This window comes from Lethenteron reissneri, chromosome 54 (genome assembly GCF_015708825.2).
Source record: "Lethenteron reissneri isolate LAM-NWPU_2019-01 chromosome 54, ASM1570882v1, whole genome shotgun sequence".
Lineage (NCBI taxonomy): Eukaryota > Metazoa > Chordata > Hyperoartia > Petromyzontiformes > Petromyzontidae > Lethenteron > Lethenteron reissneri.
In genome coordinates, this window is record NC_083832.1 from 4,801,709 (window position 1) to 4,825,849 (window position 24,141).

A 24,141-nucleotide genomic window follows, 5' to 3' on the forward strand; every position below is an offset into this window, starting at 1 on the left:
CAAACCAAACCGGGAGTGTTACATCGGACACCGTGACGTCGAAACACGGGGCCCCCCAAAGCGCGGGGCCCGGGGTGGTCGCCCCGATTTGCCGTGTACCCTCGGGGCGGGTCTGGCCCGCACCTTTACTTGTTCCCACCTCACCATTGGAACCTCATTTGCCAGTAAAAAATGTTTTTTTACCCTTCTATCTGGCAACAAAACTGACACCTTTTTACAACGAGTCATGTTTGCATAGACCACAATACCTGCAGCCATAATGCAAACAAAAAACATAACTCTGATAATGTGCACTGTCCTTGAAGTTGATTGGTCCACACCCGAGACAGCTTTCCTTAGAGCCTAGTCTCACATGGTGTTGGACCAGATGTAACGGCGACACGCGCGCGTTCGCCTCACCTTCCGACTCCATCTGCTTGAGCTGGCGGAACGTCCTCAGGAAGTAGTGGCGCAGGATCATGCAGCTGATGCCGAGAGGCAGCGTGACGAGCATCGTCCACGGGATCATGGCGCTCACCACGGTCACCGCACCCAGCACGATGAGGAACAGCTGCGGAGTGGGAGCGTCAGTGGCCACGCACCACACCAGCTAAGGACTCATTTGAGGCTGAGTCGACCTAAGGGAGGTGCAGGACTGGTTCAGATTAATCGTCACGGGTGTTGGCCGTGAGCGGGAATTGAACTCGGGTCGCCGGATTCGTAGCGCAGCGGGTCAACTACTCTGCAACACTGCTCCTCACTCACACATAAAAGACAAAGATCCCCCGTGTAGCCCTAATAGACTTTTGGGGCAATCGCCGTTAGCAAGCGCCTATGAAGACCGGCACGGCACACACAGAGACACATACAGGCACAAATGCTCTCTCTTAGACACACACACACAGACACATATGAGCACAAATGCTCTCTCTTAGACACACACAACAGAACTCACCTGGAAGTAATCGAATATTGCCAGTGGGAGCTGATCATCGGTGATGGCCACGTCTTTTGAGAAGCGGTTGATGATGTAGCCTAGAGAAACAGAAACAGTGTCGCGTTAAAGTGGGATTCATGATCGCGGTTCCTCCGTTAACATCAGTACTGGGAGGGCAAAGGTGGCGCCGGGCGTTGTGCTGGCCACTCACCTCCTCTTGCCGGCTTTTAATAGGTGCTCGCTAACAGCACTTGCCTAACAATCTGTTAAGGCTTTATGGGTGACCTTTGTAAGTGGGTGCGTGGATGAGTGGGCACGTGAGTGTGTGCGTGAGTTAAAGGGTGGTTGGGTGCGTGCATGAGCGAGTGCGTGAGTGGGTGTGTGCGTGACTGGGTGAGCGAGTGAGTGAGTGTGTGAGTGGGTGTGTGCGTGGCTGGGTGAGCGAGTGAGTGCGTGAGGGTGTGAGTGGGTGTGTGCGTGACTGGGTGAGCGAGCGAGTGCGTGAGTGAGTGTGTGAGTGGGTGTGTGCGTGACTGGGTGAGCGAGTGAGTGCGTGAGTGAGTGTGTGAGTGGGTGTGTGCGTGACTGGGTGAGCGAGTGAGTGCGTGAGTGAGTGTGTGAGTGGGTGTGTGCGTGACTGGGTGAGCGAGTGAGTGCGTGAGTGAGTGTGTGAGTGGGTGTGTGCGTGACTGGGTGAGCGAGTGAGTGCGTGAGTGAGTGCGTGAGTGGGTGTGTGCGTGAATGTGTGCGTGACTGGGTGAGCGAGTGAGTGCGTGAGTGAGTGCGTGAGTGTGTGTGTGCGTGAATGTGTGCGTGACTGGGTGAGCGAGTGAGTGCGTGAGTGAGTGCGTGAGTGGGTGTGTGCGTGAATGTGTGCGCGCCTGGGTGAGCGAGTGAGTGCGTGAGTGGGTGTGTGAGTGGGTGTGTGCGTGAATGTGTGCGTGACTGGGTGAGCGAGTGAGTGCGTGAGTGAGTGTGTGAGTGGGTGTGTGCGTGACTGGGTGAGCGAGTGAGTGCGTGAGTGAGTGTGTGAATGGGTGTGTGCGTGACTGGGTGAGCGGGTGTGTGCGTGACTGAGTGAGCGAGTGAGTGAGTGGGTTTGTGCGTGAGTGGGTGCGTGGATGAGTGCGTGAGTGGGTGTGTGCGTGCCTGGGTGAGCGAGTGAGTGCGTGAGTGAGTGCGTGAGTGGGTGTGTGAGTCGGTGCCCGCGTGGGTGCCCGCGTGGGTGAGTGAGCGAGGGGGCGAGGCGGCGAGGAGTGCGAGGGGGGTAGAGGGGAGCTCGTGCCTGGCTGCTTTTCCAGGAAGAAGGAGGCGGGCGCGTGCAGGATGGCGCGCAGCATTCCGCGGCTCAGAGTGTCCGACACGCGGATCGCCGAGTGGATGAGCAGCAGCCCCCGGATGGGGTCCAGCACGAAGAAGCTGTCGGCCAGCCCCACGTAGATGTAGAAGTAGTAGTAGTTGTCGGTGAAGCTTTGGACGCCACCCGTGCCGTTGTCGGGCCGCGTCGTGTTCACGCGGTCTTCTTGACTGGGGCACATTCACACGCGTCACGCGCTGTCATGACGGCCGTCAGTGCGTGTCCGCCACCGTCGTCAGCACGTGTGCACAAAGCGACACGGAAGGGAAGACCCGGCACAAAGACGAGCGGCTCGCGCGGGCCGCCTGCCACGACGACGTTCCACTGGAATTAGAAGATTCTAGATTTGAAGCTTTCGTGACTGCAATGATTCATACTCTTAGGTTTTTTTCGGTAAAGTCACGTAGGTAAAAAATTACAATTAATAAAAGTTAAATAAAATAAATATCAAGTGATACAGCTATCGTGCTGTGATGGTTCCACCTGAAGACGGAAGCTTGTGTTGCCTCCGAAACGTCGTGATTTTTATTTCATTTTTATTTAACTTTTATTAATTTTAATTTTTTTACCTACGTGACTTTACCGAAAAAACCTAAGAATATGCTCTCTCTTAGACACACACACAGACACATATACGCAGAAATGCTCTCTCTTAGACACACACAAATAAAATAAAATAATAAATCACGACGTTTCGGAGGCAACACAAGTCTTTTTCATCAGGTGGGACCGTCACAGCTAGATTTACTGAACTTGAAGCTTCGATAGTAAAAAAAAATTTAATTTAAAATCAATCGCGATTGATTTTAAATTCGTACATTACAATCTTTTTTTTTTAAACGAGCGCGTTCCATCAGTTTGTGCCCCGCCTCCATCGCTGTACCCCTTTGTGAAAGCGTTTTCGTTGCACGGAACCGAGTTGGAAGATGTTACGACAATGTTGTTCCACCAATAGGCGAGGGACAGCATCGGCGCGATGATGGATGTGCGTCAGTGTAGCTGGAGCAGCGCCGTCTCGGCAAGGCTGTGGCGTCACTCCCGCACCCCCATCATTGGCCGGTGATGTTGCTAGAGCACTCCTAACCGATAGCAAACAATTTCGATTTAAAGCTTTCGTGACTGCAGGGATTCATATTATTGGTTCTTTCGGTAAAGTCACGTAGAAGGGAAATGATAAAATAATGCAACTAAAACATCATAAGATAAAATTCTCACGACGTTTCGGCCACAACACAAGCAGCCGTCCTCAGGTGAAGAAACAGAGCTGTCGTTGGGACGCTGTCTTTCCGACAGACCTGTTCTTCACCTGAGGACGGATGCTTGTGTTGTAGCCGAAACGTCGTGATAATTTTATTTTGTTTTTATTATTTTATTATTTCCCTTCTATGTGACTTTACCGAAAGAACCAAGAATACGATAGCAAAAACTCAAGATGCTGATAAGGGGCCGTCCATAAATGACGTCACGCGATTTTGGACGATTTTTGACCCACCCCCCCTCCCCTCGTCACACGGCGTCACAAAAAGTCAGACCCCCCTCAAATATGACGTCACAAAGCTCTGCCGCCCCACCCCCCCACAAAACCATATTTCCATTTTGAAAATAAAACAAGCTTCAAATCGCTTTAAACTATTGTCATTGTAGTGCGTATTTAATGTGGCGCTGTACTCTGATGTTGTAGGAATGCTGTTATAACAATTATTGTTGTTATAACAATTATATATTTATTGAAAGTTGCGCATTCTGATGTGACGTCACATTTATCAAACCCCCCCCGCCCTCGTCCCACATCGTCACAAATGTCTGACCGCCCCCGCCCCCCAGGTGCGTGACGTCATTTATGGACGGGCGAGGTAAAAGGGGACACGGTACCTTGGCGGCTCTGTCCAGTCAGCATGAGGTGAGAGACCACAGGAAAAAGTCGTTATGTCACCGACACAAACTCGGCGCATGGACGTTCAGAGCTCGCACCGCGTGCCCATTGGTCCCCGCGGCGAGAGTCGACCGGCGTGCGGAGCGACAACTATTTCACCAATTTGTGACGATCGAGTTTTGGGTCGAGGCGCAATTCACCCACACGGTGTGAGATGGCGGGACGGTAACTGACGGTATAACACCGCGTTGCTGTAGCGTTACGTGCACTGTATCGTACTGCTGAGCCACCCAGCTCAAGAACGTAGTTCGTCATCAATCGCTCAGAGAAACCGCGTTATAACGGTGCGTGTTCCGCGTTATAGCGGTGCGTGTTCTGTGTTATAGCGGTGCATGTTCTGTGTTATAGCTGTGCATGTTCTGCGTTATAACGGTGCATGTTCTGTGTTATAGCGGTGCATGTTCTGTGTTATAACGGTGCATGTTCTGTGTTATAGCGGTGCATGTTCTGTGTTATAACGGTGCATGTTCTGTGTTATAGCGGTGCATGTTCTGTGTTATAACGGTGCATGTTCTGTGTTATAACGGTGCATGTTCTGTGTTATAGCGGTGCATGTTCTGTGTTATAACGGTGCATGTTCTGTGTTATAGCTGTGCATGTTCTGCGTTATAACGGTGCATGTTCTGTGTTATAGCGGTGCATGTTCTGTGTTATAACGGTGCATGTTCTGTGTTATAGCTGTGCATGTTCTGTGTTATAACGGTGCATGTTCTGTGTTATAGCGGTGTGTGTTCTGTGTTATAGCTGTGCATGTTCTGCGTTATAACGGTGCATGTTCTGTGTTATAGCGGTGCATGTTCTGTGTTATAACGGTGCATGTTCTGTGTTATAACGGTGCATGTTCTGTGTTATAACGGTGCATGTTCTGCGTTATAACGGTGCATGTTCTGTGTTATAGCGGTGCATGTTCTGTGTTATAACGGTGCGTGTTCTGTGTTATAGCTGTGCATGTTCTGTGTTATAACGGTGCATGTTCTGTGTTATAGCTGTGCATGTTCTGTGTTATAACGGTGCATGTTCTGTGTTATAACGGTGCATGTTCTGTGTTATAACGGTGCATGTTCTGTGTTATAACGGTGCGTGTTCTGTGTTATAGCGGTGCGTGTTCTGTGTTATAACGGTGCATGTTCTGTGTTATAGCGGTGCATGTTCTGTGTTATAACGGTGCATGTTCTGTGTTATAGCGGTGCATGTTCTGTGTTATAGCGGTGCATGTTCTGCGTTATAACGGTGCATGTTCTGTGTTATAACGGTGCATGTTCTGTGTTATAACGGTGCATGTTCTGTGTTATAGCTGTGCATGTTCTGTGTTATAGCTGTGCATGTTCTGTGTTATAACGGTGCATGTTCTGTGTTATAACGGTGCGTGTTCTGTGTTATAGCTGTGCATGTTCTGCGTTATAACGGTGCATGTTCTGTGTTATAACGGTGCGTGTTCTGTGTTATAGCTGTGCATGTTCTGCGTTATAACGGTGCATGTTCTGCGTTATAGCGGTGCATGTTCTGTGTTATAACGGTGCATGTTCTGTGTTATAACGGTGCATGTTCTGTGTTATAGCGGTGCATGTTCTGTGTTATAACGGTGCATGTTCTGTGTTATAACGGTGCGTGTTCTGTGTTATAGCTGTGCATGTTCTGCGTTATAACGGTGCATGTTCTGTGTTATAACGGTGCATGTTCTGTGTTATAACGGTGCATGTTCTGTGTTATAGCTGTGCATGTTCTGTGTTATAACGGTGCATGTTCTGTGTTATAACGGTGCATGTTCTGTGTTATAACGGTGCGTGTTCTGTGTTATAGCTGTGCATGTTCTGTGTTATAACGGTGCATGTTCTGTGTTATAACGGTGCGTGTTCTGTGTTATAGCTGTGCATGTTCTGTGTTATAGCTGTGCATGTTCTGCGTTTTAACGGTGCATGTTCTGTGTTATAGCGGTGCATGTTCTGTGTTATAGCTGTGCATTTTCTGCGTTTTAACGGTGCATGTTCTGTGTTATAACGGTGCATGTTCTGTGCTATAGCTGTGCATGTTCTGTGTTATAGCTGTGCATGTTCTGCGTTTTAACGGTGCATGTTCTGTGTTATAGCGGTGCATGTTCTGTGTTATAGCTGTGCATGTTCTGTGTTATAGCGGTGCATGTTCTGTGCTATAACGGTGCATGTTCTGTGTTATAGCGGTGCATGTTCCGTGTTATAGCTGTGCATGTTCTGCGTTTTAACGGTGCATGTTCTGTGTTATAACGGTGCATGTTCTGTGTTATAACGGTGCATGTTCTGTGTTATAGCTGTGCATGTTCTGTGTTATAACGGTGCATGTTCTGTGTTATAACGGTGCATGTTCTGTGTTATAACGGTGCATGTTCTGTGTTATAGCTGTGCATGTTCTGTGTTTTAACGGTGCATGTTCTGTGTTATAGCGGTGCATGTTCTGTGTTATAACGGTGCATGTTCTGTGTTATAATGGTGCGTGTTCTGTGTTATAGCTGTGCATGTTCTGCGTTATAACGGTGCATGTTCTGTGTTATAGCGGTGCATGTTCTGTGTTATAACGGTGCATGTTCTGTGTTATAACGGTGCATGTTCTGTGTTATAGCGGTGCATGTTCTGTGTTATAACGGTGCGTGTTCTGTGTTATAACGGTGCGTGTTCTGTGTTATAGCTGTGTATGTTCTGCGTTATAACGGTGCATGTTCTGTGTTATAACGGTGCATGTTCTGTGTTATAACGGTGCATGTTCTGTGTTATAACGGTGCATGTTCTGTGTTATAACGGTGCATGTTCTGTGTTATAACGGTGCATGTTCTGTGTTATAGCGGTGCATGTTCTGTGTTATAGCGGTGCGTGTTCTGCGTTATAACGGTGCGTGTTCTGCGTTATAACGGTGCGTGTTCTGTGTTATAGCGGTGCATGTTCTGTGTTATAACGGTGCTTTACTAATGGTAGAACCGCATTATAGCAAAAACGCGTTGTGTGAACACCACACATTGAGCAAAGACTTAGCGTATTACAAATAGCGTAAGGAGAGCGACTGCCGGTTCCAATCGGAACGTGATGCAGTGTCTCACGGTGTAAAGTATGAATCGTTATGAACGTTATGCATCACACATCAAGTCCGTCTTCAGGCAAACCGCATGGCACGCAAGAGGTTAAGAAGTGTGAGAAGTGAGCACTGGCCCACAAGGCCCAAAAACTCAAGCATCCAGCAACAAACAGCACCGTTGAAGTTGTAATAGATCAGAGCGCAAACATTTTCTTGATTTGTGCGAGGCTATAATTGGAAGAGCTTGTGGTGAAAGAGAAGATGATGATTTTTCGATTTAAAGCTTTCGTGACTGCAGGGATTCATCTTCTTGGTTCTTTCGGTAAAGTCACGAAGAAGGGAAGTAATAAAATAATAGAAATAAAACATAATAAAATAATTCTCACGACGTTTCGGCCACAACGCAAGCAGCCGTCCTCATGTGAAGACCAGGTCTGTCGGGGAGACAGACCGAAACGTCGTGAGAATCATTTTATTATGTTTTATTTTTATTATTTTATTACTTCCCTTCTACGAGACTTTACCGAAAGAACCAAGAAGAAGATGATGATGATGGGAGAGGGAATTCCTTAATGGAGCAGCGTGAGAGAAGAAGCATAAAGTGGCATCTCAAAGGCACCGAATCGCGCTAATTGCGAACGCGGAATCACGCCACCGCAGAAGCAAAACGTTTCCACGGAACATTCGTCGCAGGACCAACCTCCGCAGGTTCCATAGTCCCACTCCGTACACCATGACCTGTGAAGAGAATATGTATCAATAATTATTACCACAATGGACAGAGTGACATGGCCAAGCGGTAGTGCTGATACATTTTTATCCATATTACATTAATGTAATATCCATATTACATTAAGAAACGTATTTTTTTGTCGTGCGGACTGAGACGCTGCGCTAGAGAACCCGGTCGACCCGCGGGGTAGCCGTGGTGTTGTAGCCGTGGCGTGGTACCATGGTGTGACTGTACCGTGGTGTGACTGTACCGTGGCGTGGTACCATGGTGTGACTGTACCATGGTGTGACTGTACCATGGTGTGACTGTACCGTGGCGTGACTGTACCGTGGTGTGACTGTACCGTGGCATGGCCATACTGTGGAATGGTAGCCGTGACGTGGCCGTACCTGGATCGCGAAGAGCACCAGGTTGAGGCACAGCACGATGCCAAAGAGGGTGCTGCTGCCGAAGTAGCGGCGGTACGTGGTCCAGCTCGCCAGCTCCCCCTCCTCGCCATCCGCGTCCACAAAGCAGTCCTGGGGCAGCACCGCACACGCGCCGCTTGTGAATGAATAATTCACTGGATATCTGTCTTGATTTGAAGCTTGCGCGACTGCAGGAATCCATCCTCTTTGGTTCTTTCGGTAAAGTCACGTGGGTGTAAAATAAAATAAATCACGACGTTTCGGGCGCAACACAAGCAATCATCATCAGGTGGGAAAGCAAAACAGTCTCCTGCTGAGGCAGACTGTTTTAAAACAGCAGCAGACCATGATTTCCCACCTGATGACGGACGCTTGTGTTGCGCCCGAAACGTCGTGATTTATTTTATTTTACACCCACGTGACTTTACGGAAAGAACCAAAAAATTGGACATCTACTTTGCGCCGTTTGTTGCCGGCCGCTTGACGTCGTTGGGCCTCGGCACCCGTGTACGATCCACAACGAACGGCGACACTTCGCTCACCTTGATGTTGTCGTCTTCCGGAACGTCGTCGCTCTCTTCCGCCACGCTGGTGAGCGACTTGCGGGCGGGCAGCCTCTGGGGCACGACGCTGGGCAGCAGGAAGGGGTCGCCGTGCGGGGCGTGCTGCTGGATGCGCGCCGCGCGCCGCGTGTTCTCGTAGCCGGCCGATACCCCCAACATGAGGTGCAGCACCGACTTCCTGCGCTTGATGGCGTGCAGGGGCCCCGCGCCGGCGGCGGGCAGCAGCTGCTTCCCATCCTCCGTGTCCGGGATGAGCGACAGCCGGCGACCCTCGGGCTCGTGCGGACCGGCCGTGGGGATCGCGACGACGACGGACGTCCCGGCGGCGGAGACGACGGAGAACCGCTGGGCCTGGAACGGGAACTGCGTCCCCTGGGGCGGCTCCGAGACGCTGGCGGCGTTGGGTGACGCCGCCGCGTCACCGGACTGCGCGGAGCCACGGCGCAGCACGCCCGTGATCATGGAGCCGCGGCGGTCGGAGCTGCAGCTGTCGAAGCGCTCCGCCTGCATGATGAGCGACAGGATCTCCAGCTTGCTCTTCTGCAGCTCGGGGAAGGTGCCGTAGAAGTAAACGACCCCGTCGTTCAGAATCAGAACCTTGTCCGCCCTCTGCAGGTGCTCGACTTTGGACGTCACCAGGATGCGCGTCTTCTTGGCCAGGAAGCCGTCGATGCAGCTGTCGGCAAGGAGCCCGCGCGCCGCGTTAGGTGAATGATCGACGGGCGCAAGTTACGCAGCAAACGGAGCGAGAAATATTTTTTCCCGTAAGTTCACCTCTCGAAGACTTGCTTTTCTGTTGACACATCGAGGTAGCTGAATGGAGAGTCGAGCAAATAGAGATCTGCCTCTCTGTACACGGCCCTAGACAGAGGACAACAGGGGCAGCACAGTCACTCATAACATCGCGTCGCCTTGGTCGTGACAAGCATCATCGTCGTCATCGTCACCCCTCACAGTGCGGGACCACCCGTGGCGCATTGCCGTGCGGGGCCGATCGTGACTCTCCGCTCGCCACGTGACACCAACGCATGGTCGCGGACAGCCTCTGGAAGACGTCGCCCTTCTGAGGTCCCTGTGAGTGCCTCTGGAACCCACGCCGGGCCATGGCACCTCGCAAGCGGCGCTCGATGCAGATAAACCAAAAAGATACATTAATTATCAGAGCTGGAATGAATTTTTGCCAATGAAAGAAACAGATTTAGTACGACAAGTGGTTTTGGCGTGCTTGTTTGTGACTAGGCTGAGACCATCAACTCTCTGAACTTTAGAAGCCAGTTTAATCACCACAGGCCCGCTGCTTGGATTTAAATCCAGGATCTCCGGGGTGCTGGCCTTGCGCCCTGGGCTCAAGATCGAGCCCTGTGCACCCAGCCTCACCCAGCCCCACCCAGCCTCACCCAGCCCCACCCATCCTCAACCATCCTCACCCATCCTCAACCATCCTCACCCATCCTCAACACAGCCTCACCCAGCCTCACCCAGCCTCACCCAGCCTCACCCCATCCCTCACCCAGCCTCAACACAGCCTCACCCAGCCTCACCCAGCCTCACCCAGCCTCACCCAGCCTCACCCCATCCCTCACCCAGCCTCAACACAGCCTCACCCAGCCTCACCCAACCTCACCCAGCCTCACCTATCCTCACCCAGCCTCACCCAGCCTCACCCCATCCCTCACCCAGCCTCACCCAGCCTCACCCAGCCTCACCCAGGCTCACCCAGCCTCACCTATCCTCACCCAGCCTCACCCAGCCTCTCCCTGCCGCATCAACGGAGGCCCGAAGGTGACACGTGAGTGGATGTTTCACGACTGTACGGCGGTTTGAGAGGTGGGCGTGCGGACCTGGCAAGCGAGATGCGCGCTCTCTGCCCGCCGCTGAGGTTGAAGCCACTCTCCCCAATCAGCGTCTTCTCCTTCTGAGGCAGATTCATGATTTCCTAAAGCAACAAAAGAGACCGCTCAGGAACGAACGTTCATCCACACCCAACACGTGGTTGCTCGGCACGATGACCCGGCACTAGGGGCCGTCCATAAATGACGTCACGCGATTTTGGACGATTTTTGACCCCCCCCCCCCTTCGTCACACGGCGTCACAAAAAGTCAAACCCCCGCTCAAATATGACGTCACAAAGCTCTGCCCCCCCCCAATAAATAAAACATGCTTCAAATCGCTTTAAACTATTGCCATTGTAGTGCTTATTTAATGTGGCGCTGCACTCTGATGTTGTAGGAGAAAATATTTTTTTAAGTCAATTTAATTAAGTAGAACGTGTTGTCTATATTTATTTAAAGTTGTGCATTTTAATGTGGCGTCACACTCAAACCCCCCCCCCTAGTCACACATCGTCACAAATGTTTGACCTCCCCCCCCCCCAGGTGGGTGACGTCATTTATGGACGGCCCCCTATGACCGAGCACGATGACCTGGCACAATGACTTGGCATGATCATCCGGCACCGACTCTCAAAATGATCAGTAACAATGATACTTTGGGTTTAACAAGCTAGGTAATAATAATAATAACCCTTTGTCAATCCACTGCTGCATGACCTGCTGTACCACCCGTGGCACAGCAGGTCATGCACAGCCCTATGAACCCGGCGACCTAATTCCGATTCGTGGTCACGGATATCGTGAGTCATGTCCCTGGCTGCCCACCCTTCACCAACAAGCACCAGTGTGGTGAAATATGGATCAAGCAATTGATCAACACGACATGTGGAAGCCATCATGTATGGCCGCCACCGTTTCCACTGGAGTCCAAACCTGGACACGTTTCTCAGTCGGCCCAGGTCTAGACTCAAACCCGTGGGCTACCCTGCGACACCGGTACCAGATCTCGGCACAGATCAACTCCTGCCGCCCCAACACCGATGCCCATTCCTGGGCTCTCCGGATCCAACCGGGACCGCTGGCGACCCTTGGGCCTTCATCCGGCAGTGAATTGATGAAGGCCCATGCAAGCGGACGGCCAGCACGGGCAGCAAACGAGCAGAGCTCACCTCTTGCAGGCCACAGGCGCGCAGCACCTGCCAGAGGAGGGCCTTGTCCAAGTGCAGGCCGAGGGTGATGTTCTCCTGCACGGAGGCGTTGATAATCCACGGCTGCTGGGAGGAGAAGGAGAGGCGGCCGCTGTGGCGCACGCGGCCGTCCCACGGCAGCAGCTCCCCCAGCATGAGCAGCAGCAGCGAGCTCTGTGCGCACAGACGAAGGTCCCCCACGTAGCCTCAACTGACCGTTGGGGCAAGTGACGTTGGTGTTCGTTTCCTGCTGCTCTACTGCTCGTGCGCTAACCGCCGCAGCCAGGCCACCGGGCTCGCTGAGCCGGGCCGGCCGTGTGCGGAACCCTTCCATATACCGGCGGGTCTCTGTCGCAGGGTCGATTTTATAACTAGTTGTTTTTTTTAATAATTCGCACCCTCGTTACAGTTGCAACGGCGGACGGAACGTTCTCGAAGGAGGGCTCGAGAGCGCAGGCAAGGGGCGGGAGAGGAGACCGCTGTTGGTGTTCATCAAGAAGGCTGTGGGAATGAAGGCGACCTTCAGCTGCCCCCCTCGCGAGAGCCCGGACTCTTCGACGGATCCTTGCGGAAGTTGAGAAGCAGTATTTTGCTTAAATCTTGACTTCAAGCTTTTGTGACTGCAGGAATTCATATTCTTTGGGTGGTTCGGTAAAGTCGATAGGTTCAAATAAAAGAACAAAAAACTACGACGTTTCGATCGCAACACAAGCGGTCGTCATCGTGAAAAGGGGTGGGGTGGGACAAAGTCTTCAATCTCGGTTTGTTATCATTCATCAGAGGTGCACTGTGATGGAGGTGACGTGCCTGAGACGGGCGACTAACCTTGCCCGAGCCGAAGGAGCCCATGACGATGAGCATCTCTCCCTTGTTGAGCTTGAAGTTGATGTCCGACAGGACGTACGACTTGTAGAACGGCAGGTCGGTGGCGGCCACGTTGATGATTCCATTCTTCACCTTGCTTCCTTGCTCGGGGACGATTCCATCGATCTGCGAATCGACGGCAATCATCGAAACTGCTGCGTGCAGCAGGGAAACAAAGTGCTGTGTCGCACCACTCACCCACCCACTCACTCATTCACCACAATGCCGATCACCTCACTTCTTCTTCTTGGTTCTTTCGGTAAAGTCACGTAGAAGGGAAATAATAAAATAATACAAATAAAACATAAAATAAAATTCTCACGACGTTTCCGCCACAACGCAAGCAGCCGTCCTCAGGTGAGGAACAGGTCTGTCGGAAAGACAGCGTCTGAATGAACACCACCAAGCTTGGCAGCGTATATTTGTCAAGGCGCCCTTCCCCCTCTAACCCAGCTTAAATATACGCTGCCAAGCTTGGTGGTGTTCATTCAGACGCTGTCTTTCCCACAGACCTGTTCATCACCTGAGGACGGCTGCTTGCGTTGTGGCCGAAACGTCGTGATAATTGTATTTTATAATGTTTTATTTTTATTATTTTATTATTTCCCTTCTACGTGACTTTACCGAAAGAACCAAGACGATGAATCCCTGCAGCCACGAAAGCTTTAAATCGAAATTTCACCTCACTTCTTTTTCTGCTTCTTCCCTCGCACTGCTGCACTTCGAAATTCCTTCTCTTCCATCATCATCATCGTCTTTTTTTCGACCAAGCCCTGATATAACCTTGCTCACGTCAAGAAAAGTATTTTACACTCATCTAATACAACTTTTTTAACAGTGCTGTTCGTTGCTGGCCGCTAGATTCGATGGGCCTTTGAACCCTGTGCCCAGCCCCTGTGTGAACCACCAGGAGGTGTCAAGTGGGCGCCTCAGCCAGCAATCCCTGGACGTTCCCTCCGTGTCACCAAACGGACGTTCACAGTCTCATCAACGATAAAGAAGACATCACAATGGCGGCGTCGCTCACCTGATCCCACGACGCCGTGATGGACACGATCTCCACCTCGGTGGTGGAGAGGTTGTAGTCGAGCGGACGGTACTCCTTCAGCAACAGGAAATCCTGAAACGAGCGCACACAACATCGGGTTCCCATTATTCTGCTGCCTCCCAGCTTCGTCCGTGGCCCCTCTGCTAATTGGTAAAAGATGCGATTTGTATGAACGACGAGGTTTTGTATCAAACCAATCACCATCATCATGATAAGCATTGTCCCTGGCTGGTTTGGCCACCCGATCGCACCGATGTTCACGCGGTGGCTGCGCGATGCAGGATGGACAATGGCCTCATCGAAGACAGACGTTCCCTCTCGCAAGGGACGTCCATCTCACAGCCACGTCACACCTCGCGAAGCCATTTATCGACAAAGCCGGATCAAAATTTGCAAACGGACGCTCCACTAGTCGCTGCATGCACGCGGAGCGGAGGAGGAACGTGGATCTTTCACTCGGAGTGGAGGAGGTACCTGGATCTTTCCAATGGAGGCGGTCGCATCGACCCACATCTGTAGCGACCACGGCAGCGACCTGGTGATGGCCATGCGCAGGACGTTGAAGAAGCTGACGGAGGTGAGCACCCGGCGCAGCGTGAGCTCGTTGTACACGGCGTACGGCAGGATGGAGGCGAACACGACGAACACGCCCGAGAAGAAGAACGCCGCGCTGTTGAAGTATCTGCTGTAGGAGGCTCTGCTCGTCAGCTTCAACTCCTGCCTAGGGGGGAGTTGGGGGGTGTGGGGGGGTGGGAGGGCCGTCACCGCGAGGTCGAGATCGCCGCGTCCCCGTGGTGCCCACGCCGGGCCCGGCATAGCCCGGCTCTTCTGCCTTTGGGGCATTACCGCTGGACCCTGGGTAAGCGCACAGGTGCCTCTGTCTGGCTCTCTGAGCCTCAGACGTTGAGCCTTAACTCTGACAGTCCTACAGGTGCCTTCGGCTGGCTCTCTTAGCTGCAGGCATCAACACGGAACCACAAGAATGGTAAAGTACATTAGTCTGGCTCTCTGGGTTTGTTGCATTAACGCTGTAGCACCCTAGGAACTGTGACGATGTCTGCCACTACCCTGCAGTCCATCAGTGACTGTAAGCCTCTCATGGGGACATTAAATCGGCCACTCGAACGAATCGAACAGCCTGCCTCTGGTTCCGCCGATGGCCGGACGGCCGGAGGGCACGCGAGACGCGGCCGCAGGGCACGCGAGATGCGGCCGGAGGTCACGCGAGACGCGACCGGAGGTCACGCGAGACGCGGCCGGAGGTCACGCGAGACGCGGCCGGAGGTCACGCGAGACGCGACCGGAGGTCACGCGAGACGCGGCCGGAGGTCACGCGAGATGCGGCCGGAGGTCACGCGAGACGCGACCGGAGGTCACGCGAGACGCGGCCGGAGGTCACGCGAGACGCGGCCGGAGGTCACATGAGACGCAGCCGGAGGGCACGCGAGACGCGTCCGTGTCGGTGTGGCGCCACCTACTTGCGCAGCTCGTCGATGAGCTTCCCCATGGCCTCTTCCCAGCCGTGCACTTTGATGGCCTCGATGTTCTCGAGCACCTCCGACGTGAGGGCGATGCGCTCGTTGATCTTCCCTCCGCGCTTGTCTCTGAAAGTGAGCGGACGCGCGCCGCCCCTCGCTCAATCCCCGTACAGATGGGGCGCAGATGGAAATGAACCCACTTGCTGCGCTGTCACGACTCCCTGGCAGGCCAGGAGAGTATGCCCGCGGCGAACCACCAGCCCTCACCTGTAGGAGTTGATCTTGTGACCCAGCCACGCCTGGAGCAGCGTCACGATCAGCAGAATGGCGAATCCCACGAGGCAGAAGGGCCCCAGCTCTCGCCAGAGGAAGGCCAGCAAGCCCACGCACTGAATGGGCGCGATCCAGATGAAGTGGGCCTGGGTCAGGCTCTGCAGGCGACACGTGCGCGCGCGTTACTGCGGCGTGCCGGGCGCCATTGCCACGTGGTGGCCATGCAGAATAAAACAACAACAACAACGACGTAAAAACAGCTCAGGCATTTGTCACTACACTGCTGGACGAAGGCCTCCCCACGACATGTTGTTTGGCCATACTTCACCACACTGGTCACAGTGTGGGTGTGGGGCTGGTTCAGATATCACTGAAGTTAGCCGTGGCCTGGAATTGAACCCAGGTCACCGGGTTAATCACAAATTACTTAATTGGGATTACATAAAGCAATCATCGTCCCTCACTATGAAAACCGAGCAGGACCCTCCTTCGAAGGTCTTGAGACACGCTGAGTCTTTCCTGCTTTATAAACAAGTGGAGTGACAATTACAAAAACAGCAATGTAGTCGTGTTACAAGGGTATCGGTGATATCACTGTGACATTTAGCGATCGTGTAGCGGTCAGCGCGCTGCGCTACGAACCTGGCGACCTGAGTTCGACTCCCGTTCACGGCCAACATCAGTGACGATTATCTGTGACCGGTCCTGGGCCTCCCCTAGGTCGACTCAGCCTCAAATGAGTTTCTTGTGCGGTGTGTAAACATCGCCATCAGGGGGGACAAAGGCGGCCGGGCGTGGTGCTGGCCACCCACCCCCTCGTGTGCCGTTCTGGCCTTCACAGGTGCTCGCTAACAGCACTTGCCCCAACAGTCTGTCAAGGCTACACGGGGGATCTTTGTCTTGCTATAATTAGCGCAGCCTCCACCTGCGCCGTCATTCGCGGCACCTGCCCAGCGGCCACGCCCCTTCGTCACACGGCGTCACAAAAAGTCAGACCCCCCTCCTCAAATATGACGTCACAAAGCTCTGCCCCCCCCCCAAAAAATAAAAAATGCTTCAAGTCGCTTTAAACTATTGTCATTGTAGTGCGTATTTAATGTGGCGCTGCACTCTGATGTTGTAGGAGAAAACATTTATCAAAAAGGATCTTTAATTAAGTAGAACGTGTCGTCTATATTAATTTAAAGTTGCGCATTTTGATCTGACGTCAGATTTCTCCAACCCCCCCCCCCTCGTCACACATCGTCACATATGTCTGACCCCCCCCCCTAGGTACGTGACGTCATTTATGGACGCCCCCTCTCTCTGGTAGAGGGGGGCGGCCGCTGTTAGCGCCCCCACCCGCCTGAGTTTGATTCCCGACCCGAGGGTCTGCGATGGTTCCAGCTGCAGCGCTTCACACGAACGGGCGGTTGTGCACCACTGAGCCGTGCTTGGCTACGAGCGATATCCAATGCATTCTGCATACGCTACGGATGTAAATGTCTGTATGTGCGTCATCGTGCGTTCCCTAGGTACGTGTCGATCGATTCCATTGCTCCCATCTCTGGTGCGTCTCGCCCGTCAACCCTCCTCGCTACTTGCGGCTGCTCTGATTGACAGTCGGCATGACACGAGGTCTAGCACTCGCACGTAGTCTAACCCCCACTCCTCCTGTCTGTCCAGCACGTCGTCCCAGTGTCATGCCATTGGAGATGACACACTTGCATAGCAAACATGTAAGGACCCATTCAGGATTTCGATTTAAAGCTTTCGTGACTGCAGGGATTCGTCTTCTTGGTTCTTTTGGTAAAGTTACGTAAAAGGGAAATAATAAAATAATAAAAATAAAACATTACATAGAAGGGAAATAATAAAATAATAATAATAAAACATAATAAAATAATATTATGTTTTATTCTTATTATTTTATTATTTCCCTTCTACGTGACTTTACCGAAAGAACCAAGAAGATGGACCCATTCAGGAATTGGAAAATGTTCCTCCGTCAGCATGAATATGGCAAACGGCTCACGGGAATCACAGCCATCCATCTCGTGAGGATGTCACCACGACCCTGAGAGGCTACGAAGAGGTCAATACCTCATCGAACTTGTTCAGGTTGTTCGACAGCAAGCTGACCAGCTGTCCCACGGTGATCTTATCCAAGACGCTGCTTGAGAGCTTCATGATCTGCGAGGGTACGGTGACGTTAGAACAGCGCGGGTGTGAGTGTGTGTGCCTGTCCCGTAGCGGTGGGGAGAGGCGACGGGAGGGAATTCTAAAGCCCCTCAACACGAACCAACCCCATCGCTGGCAGATTGCACGAATCTTTCACAAACATCCTCTGCTGGTGATGCGCCTCACAATTGATCTGGTTCATAACCGCCGGGCAGACATCAATCCAGATATCAACCCAGGTTCCAAACGAACCCCTTTTATCTTTAGATTTGAAGCTTTCGTGACTGCAAGGATTCATACTCTTAGGTTTTTTCGGTAAAGTCACGTAGGTAGAAAATACAATTAAAATTAATAAAAGTAATAATGGAAATAAAATAAAATAACAAATCACGACATTTCGGAGGCAACACAAGTCTCCGTCATCAGGTGGGACCGTCACAGGTAGATTTCCTGTATCAAGTGAGGCAAAAATTCCAGGATACAAGTTCTTAAATACAAGTTAATTAATGGATTCATTCATTGGTTACCACATTCAGATAAGCCCCTCCCCCCCCTCCTCCCCCCTTAACTTGTATTTAAGAACTTGTATCTTGGAATTTTTGCTTCACTTGATACAGTAAATCTGGCTGTGACGGTCCCACCTGATGAAGGAGACTTGTATTGCCTCCGAAACTTCGTGATTTATTATTTTATTTCTATTATTACCCTTTTATCTGCTCTCGACCGAGTGCCGCCTCACGGCACATCGGTACTGGCCACGTGACGGCTCGTCGCCGACATTGGCCGTCTGGACGCACGAGAGGCAGCGGCAGAGAGTTCCCGACAGTGGCACGAATCAGCACTAATTCGCCCTTCGCAGAGATCAGACGCTCGTTCTTAATTTTGGAGCTTTCGTGACTGCAGGAATTATTCTTTGGTTCTTTCGGTAAAGTCACGTATAAAGATAAAATAATAAATTAAATAATAGCATACGACGTTTCGATTGCAACACAAGCAATCGTCGTCAGGTATAAATGAAATAGCGACACAGAATCTAACCAGAAAACTATAGACAGACATATAAGCAGACAGATATCACCAAGATACACAGAGAGAGTAACACAGGTACAGAGAGGGAGATCGTCTCTGTGGGGTGGCCTTAAATAGACAGAGGGGGGGCGGAGGCAGAGAGAGGGAGGGGTTGGAGAAAAAAAATACATATCTGTCTATAGTTTTCTGGTTAGATTTTTTGTTGCTATTTCATTTATACCTGATGACGATTGCTTGTGTTGCAATCGAAACGTCGTATGCTATTATTTAATTTATTATTTTATCTTTATACGTGACTTTACCGAAAGAACCAAAGAATCAGACGCTCGGTTCAAGTGTGCAGCGACAACACCGCAGAGAGGGTGCGATTGCCACCGTTTGCAGAGGTTTACAGCCATCCCACGCGGACTGCCATAAAATACTCACGGCTGCCCCCCGAGGTTATCCGTCAACGATAAGGTCAGTAAAACCGGAGCAAAGATCAAACATCACTAAGCCCTTTGTTACATGTATCGCTTCCCTTTGATTTTATGTTTTATTAAATTTTTCAATTGTATCAGTATTATTATTATCGATAATCTTGTCGGCGCAGGAGAGTATCAAGCTTTGCAATAGCGGGCGATGATGCTATTGTGTGTGATCCCAATTGCGTAATTTGCATGGCGTTTTTAGCACCCGGATGTTTGGCCAATACCGGTGACATTGCATTTGGTTTATTTGTTGTTGTTTAGCTTTGGGACTAAATGGGAGAATCCAGACGACATTCTCGCAGACCAGAGGGAGGACATGCAAACTCGGCACGGCTTCAAAAACACGCGTTCACTGTGCTGCCATCTCCGGCCCACCTTGTAACCCCCCACCACCCCCCTCCTCCCACCCACACAATCTTCTCTGATCCACCGACCTTCGGCTCCAGGGCCATCAAGTTCAAGTTCATTTCAAGTTTCATTTATTAGGTATAGCCCTGTGAGCCATTTGGCTCTTGAATCGGGTGCAACCGCAACAAACAAAAAACACGAACAAAAACATCTTAAAGTGAATATGTGACTAAGTGCAAACAGAAAATCCAAGAAAAGACAGCAAAATATTGCAGAAAAACAAATCACCATACACCAACGCTGTGTGCAAAAATCCCAGTGGGATGCAAGTCAAACAACCAACAACAACCACAAGACAACTTAGATTAAGGCCATCAGTCTTACTCCGTACTACAACAAACAAACATGGCTAAATCAATACATCTTCTTGGTTCTTTCGGTAAAGTCACGTAGAAGGGAAGTAATAAAGTAATAAAAATAAAACAATATAATAAAATAATTTTATTATATTGTTTTATTATATTACTTTATTATATTATTATATTATTTTATTATGTTTTATTTTTTATTCTTTTATTACTTCCCTTCTACGTGACTTTACCGAAAGAACCAAAAAGATGAATCCCTGCAGTCACGAAAGCTTTAAATCGAAATAAACCAATACACTTTTCGAAATCACCAAAATAAAGCCATGAAAGCAATGAAACAGTGATCATAAGAACTGTGACGGAATTTTCACAATAAATAGCGTAAACAACATGTTTTTTATTTTATTTAAATTTTTTACCTATGTGAAAAAATTAAAATAACCTAAGAATATAAACAACATGTACCATCGGGGGAGGGGGGGGGGGGGGCACGCGCGTCTCGTCCCCACGCCAAGGGAGGGGGCCCACCACCGCCGCCGTGCGCACCTTCTTGTAAATGAGGCAGAAGGTGGCAATCCGCACGTCCATACCCAGGTGCTGGAGCCCGAACACAGCGGGGTGCAGCAGCAGCGTTCTCAGGACGAAGCACGCGCTCAGCCCCAGCGCCAGCAGCAGCGGCTCCTGCACGTCGACGGTGCTCGGGTTGAAGGAGGCGATGATCTGGCCCAGGAAGAAGGGCTGCACCACTTTGGTGAACTCCTGAGAGACGCGGCGGAGGGGCGCGGCACGACGACAGTCTCTTGCGTGAAACTCGAGCAACGTCGTTTGCAGCGACATCTTTTGATTAATGATCAAATCGCGCGTTTTTATTTTTAATGTTCGTTTTTCTGATTCAAGGTCCGGTCAACAAGTGTGCGGGGTAATGATGATGGTTATGATGTCGTTGCTGCCAAGTGGAATTTGCGGTTAACTTGATATAAATGCATTCGCATCGACGCCGTACGACTTTCAACGTCCTAGAGGGGGCACGGGACACCACGGACAGTGAACCAGTGCGGTCTGCGCTCGCTCAACAAAGTAGGAGCAGCAGCAGCAGCAAGAACTCCACCAACTCTTCTTGGTTCTTTCGGTAAAGTCACGTAGAAGGGAAGTAATAAAATAATAAAAATAAAACATAATAAAATAATTCTCACGACGTTTCGGCCACAACGCAAGCAGCCGTCCTCAGGTGAAAACCAAGTCTGTCGAGGCGATAGCGTCTGAATGAAACAGCACATTGCTTGGAGCGTATATTTAAGCTGGGTTGGAAGGGGGGGGGTTTCACCTGAGGACGGCTGCTTGCGTTGTGGCCGAAACGTCGTGAGAATGATTTTATTATGTTTTATTTGTATTATTTTATTATTTCCCTTCTACGTGACTTTACCGAAAGAATCAAGAAGATGAATCCCTGCAGTCACGAAAGCTTTAAATCGAAATCCACCGACTCTCTCTGCTGAAGCCCTCTCGTCGTGACCATCAACAGCAGCAGCAGGACCTCCCCATTGGCCTTGAGCTCCTGAACCACAGCGCTGCTGCTGCTGCTGCTGCCGCCACGCGTGAGAATAGAGTGGAATCGAAATACAGGCGAAATTATAATGGCGATGATAACAACTGATGATTAACCAATCCACATTGTGTTGTAGGCGCTTACGGGATGCAGGCACGCTTGAGTTGGTGCTCTAAATGGCATGCCCCGGTATTGTTGCCGTTCTGCTGTAATGTGCATCGATGCCTACTCTATTGAGGACGATATTGGCACGTACAGTAATGATTGGTTAGTACTGGTAGGAACCTCCTGGTTACACCAGCCCACAGGGGATTATTGTGTCCGTCGTGCAGGGAGAGGGTGGGGCTGGGTGGGGAGGGGAGGGTGGGGAGGGGTTGGGTGGGGAGGGTGGGGCTGGGTGGGGGGTGGGAGGGTGGGGCTGGGTGGGGAGGGGCTGGTCACCCCGTGGTGCTCTTATAAAATCAACGTTTAACCTACTCACGCCGGCTTGTGCCCGCCCTCACAGTCGGGCATATTTGCGGAATACACCACGCCGCCGTTGACCCTGGCCATTGACCGAGCAACCAAACGTTCCTACCAGCTCCCTCCGCAGGAATGTGTTAACACGTAGGCATTCGCAACCAGTATTATTCATAATAAATGTTTATTGGGTTAGATCGCGTTATTTATAAATGTGTCACAACCCTCCACCACCCGACACGGCCAATCAGAAAAAATGTGTCACGTTTACAAAAGACAAATAGTTCAATATTTTTTGCCCACCGGTGTGTTGAAGAGGGAATCCACAACAACATTTACAATTTGAGTACGACGTTACGCTGGAAATGTAAAGATGAATTATCGAAGTTATCAACTGAAGGTGTATATCGGATCAATTGCTTATGCGGTAAGTGTTATATTGGACAGACGGGACGTAACATTAGCGTAAGCCTAAAAGAACATCAAAGGAACATTAAATTATCCCAAACACAGCTGTCAGCAGTGGCAGAGCATGCTTGCCAATAAGGACATTCAATTGATTTTGAGAATGTTATTACTGGTTAAGATTAGTTAGAGAATCCATTGAAATTGAGAAAATTTCAAATAATTTCAACCGCTGTGATAGCTATAGACTCAGCGCAGCATGGAAGCGTATTATTAAGTAATACACAACACATATTGCAATTCCTTACCGGTGAGTCACATGCGAAGTGGCTGATTATTGATCTATTAGTTAATTGCATAGACCCCCACCCCTACCTCTGATCTCGAATCCTGATGGGGTTCAACAATGATGACGTCATCCCGCACTATTTGAGACCGGGAGCAGGTGGATGACTTCACTGTTTTGGCAATTCGCCCGAAGATGCTGGATGTAATTTCCAGCGAAACGTCGGACTACTCAAATTGTAAATGTTGTGGAATCGCTCTTCAACACACCGGTAGGCTAAATTAGTGAACGATTTGTCTTTTGATAATTGGGTTTTTACCCTTCTATCTGGCAACAAAACTGACACCATTTTTACGAGGAGTCATGTATGCATAGACCACAATACCTGCAGTCATAATGCAAACAAAAAACACAACTCTGATAATATACTGTATGCACTGTCCTTGAAGTTGATTGGTCCACACCCGAGACAGCTTTCCTTAGAGCCTAGTCTCACATGGGTTGGACCAGATGACGCCAATCAACCTCAAGGACAGTGCATACATTATCAGAGTTATGTTTTTTGTTTTTTGTTTGCATTATGACTGCAGGTATTTTGGTCTATGCAAACATGACAACTTGTAAAAAAGGTGTCAGTTTTGTTGCCAGATAGAAGGGTAAAACCCCAATTATCATATTTTTCACTGGCAAATGAGGTTCCAATGGTGTAGATTTGTCTTTTGTCAACGTGACGCATTTTTCTGATTGGCTGTGTCGGGCGGTGGAGGGTTGCGACACATTTATAAACAACGCGATCTCACCCAAAAAACCTTTATTATGAATAAAGATTGGTTGACTGACACACAAGCACGGTGCCAACAGGGACCTCCACTGACCGCGAGGAGCATGATGACGCCCAGGCCCACGAAGCGCCACAGGAAGCACCGGCGAATCGCGGTGAGCAGGTGAGGGCGGTTTTCTGACTGCGAGATTTCTCTGTCCCATTCCCTGCGGGCGGACAGAGAGAGAGAGACGGGAGCGGTCAAGTCGGATCATCGGCCATCGCCGTCATCAGTCGTGGCCGACACAAAAATAAACGGTACAGAGCACCTAATCATTGCAATAAGGGGCCGTCCATAAATGACGTCACGCAACTAGGTGAGGGGGGGGGGGTCAGACATTTGTGACGATCTTCTTGGTTCTGTCGGTAAAGTCACGTAGAATGGAAATAATAAAATAATAAAAATATAACATTTAATATTTTAGTATGATTTATTTTATTAGTTTTTTTTATTATTCTTTAATTTCCATTCTACGTGACTTTACCGAAAGAACCAAGAAGATGAATCCCTGCAGTCACGAAAGAAGCTTTAAATCGAAATTTGTGACGATGTGTGACGAGGAGGGGGGGGTTGAGAAATGTGACGTCACATCAAAATGCGCAACTTTAAATAAATATA

The 24,141-nt window shown here is 50.4% G+C and overlaps 1 protein-coding gene across 1 annotated transcript in view; it reads right to left on the bottom strand.

Moving 5' to 3' along the window:
- Positions 1-24,141, bottom strand: part of LOC133356566 (cystic fibrosis transmembrane conductance regulator-like) — a 52,326-nt gene that overhangs the window by 12,385 nt on the left and 15,800 nt on the right. Inside the window, exons 3-19 of the mRNA XM_061574149.1 lie at positions 23,578-23,689; positions 20,553-20,765; positions 17,714-17,803; positions 15,626-15,789; positions 15,359-15,484; positions 14,355-14,601; positions 13,860-13,952; positions 12,794-12,958; positions 11,951-12,142; positions 10,790-10,884; positions 9,723-9,809; positions 8,928-9,624; positions 8,368-8,496; positions 7,946-7,983; positions 2,202-2,443; positions 935-1,014; positions 400-550 (exon numbers count right to left, since the gene is read on the bottom strand). Of these exons, the coding sequence (XP_061430133.1) occupies positions 400-550; positions 935-1,014; positions 2,202-2,443; positions 7,946-7,983; positions 8,368-8,496; positions 8,928-9,624; positions 9,723-9,809; positions 10,790-10,884; positions 11,951-12,142; positions 12,794-12,958; positions 13,860-13,952; positions 14,355-14,601; positions 15,359-15,484; positions 15,626-15,789; positions 17,714-17,803; positions 20,553-20,765; positions 23,578-23,689 (2,921 nt within the window). The remainder of the gene's footprint in view (positions 1-399; positions 551-934; positions 1,015-2,201; positions 2,444-7,945; positions 7,984-8,367; positions 8,497-8,927; positions 9,625-9,722; positions 9,810-10,789; positions 10,885-11,950; positions 12,143-12,793; positions 12,959-13,859; positions 13,953-14,354; positions 14,602-15,358; positions 15,485-15,625; positions 15,790-17,713; positions 17,804-20,552; positions 20,766-23,577; positions 23,690-24,141) is intronic.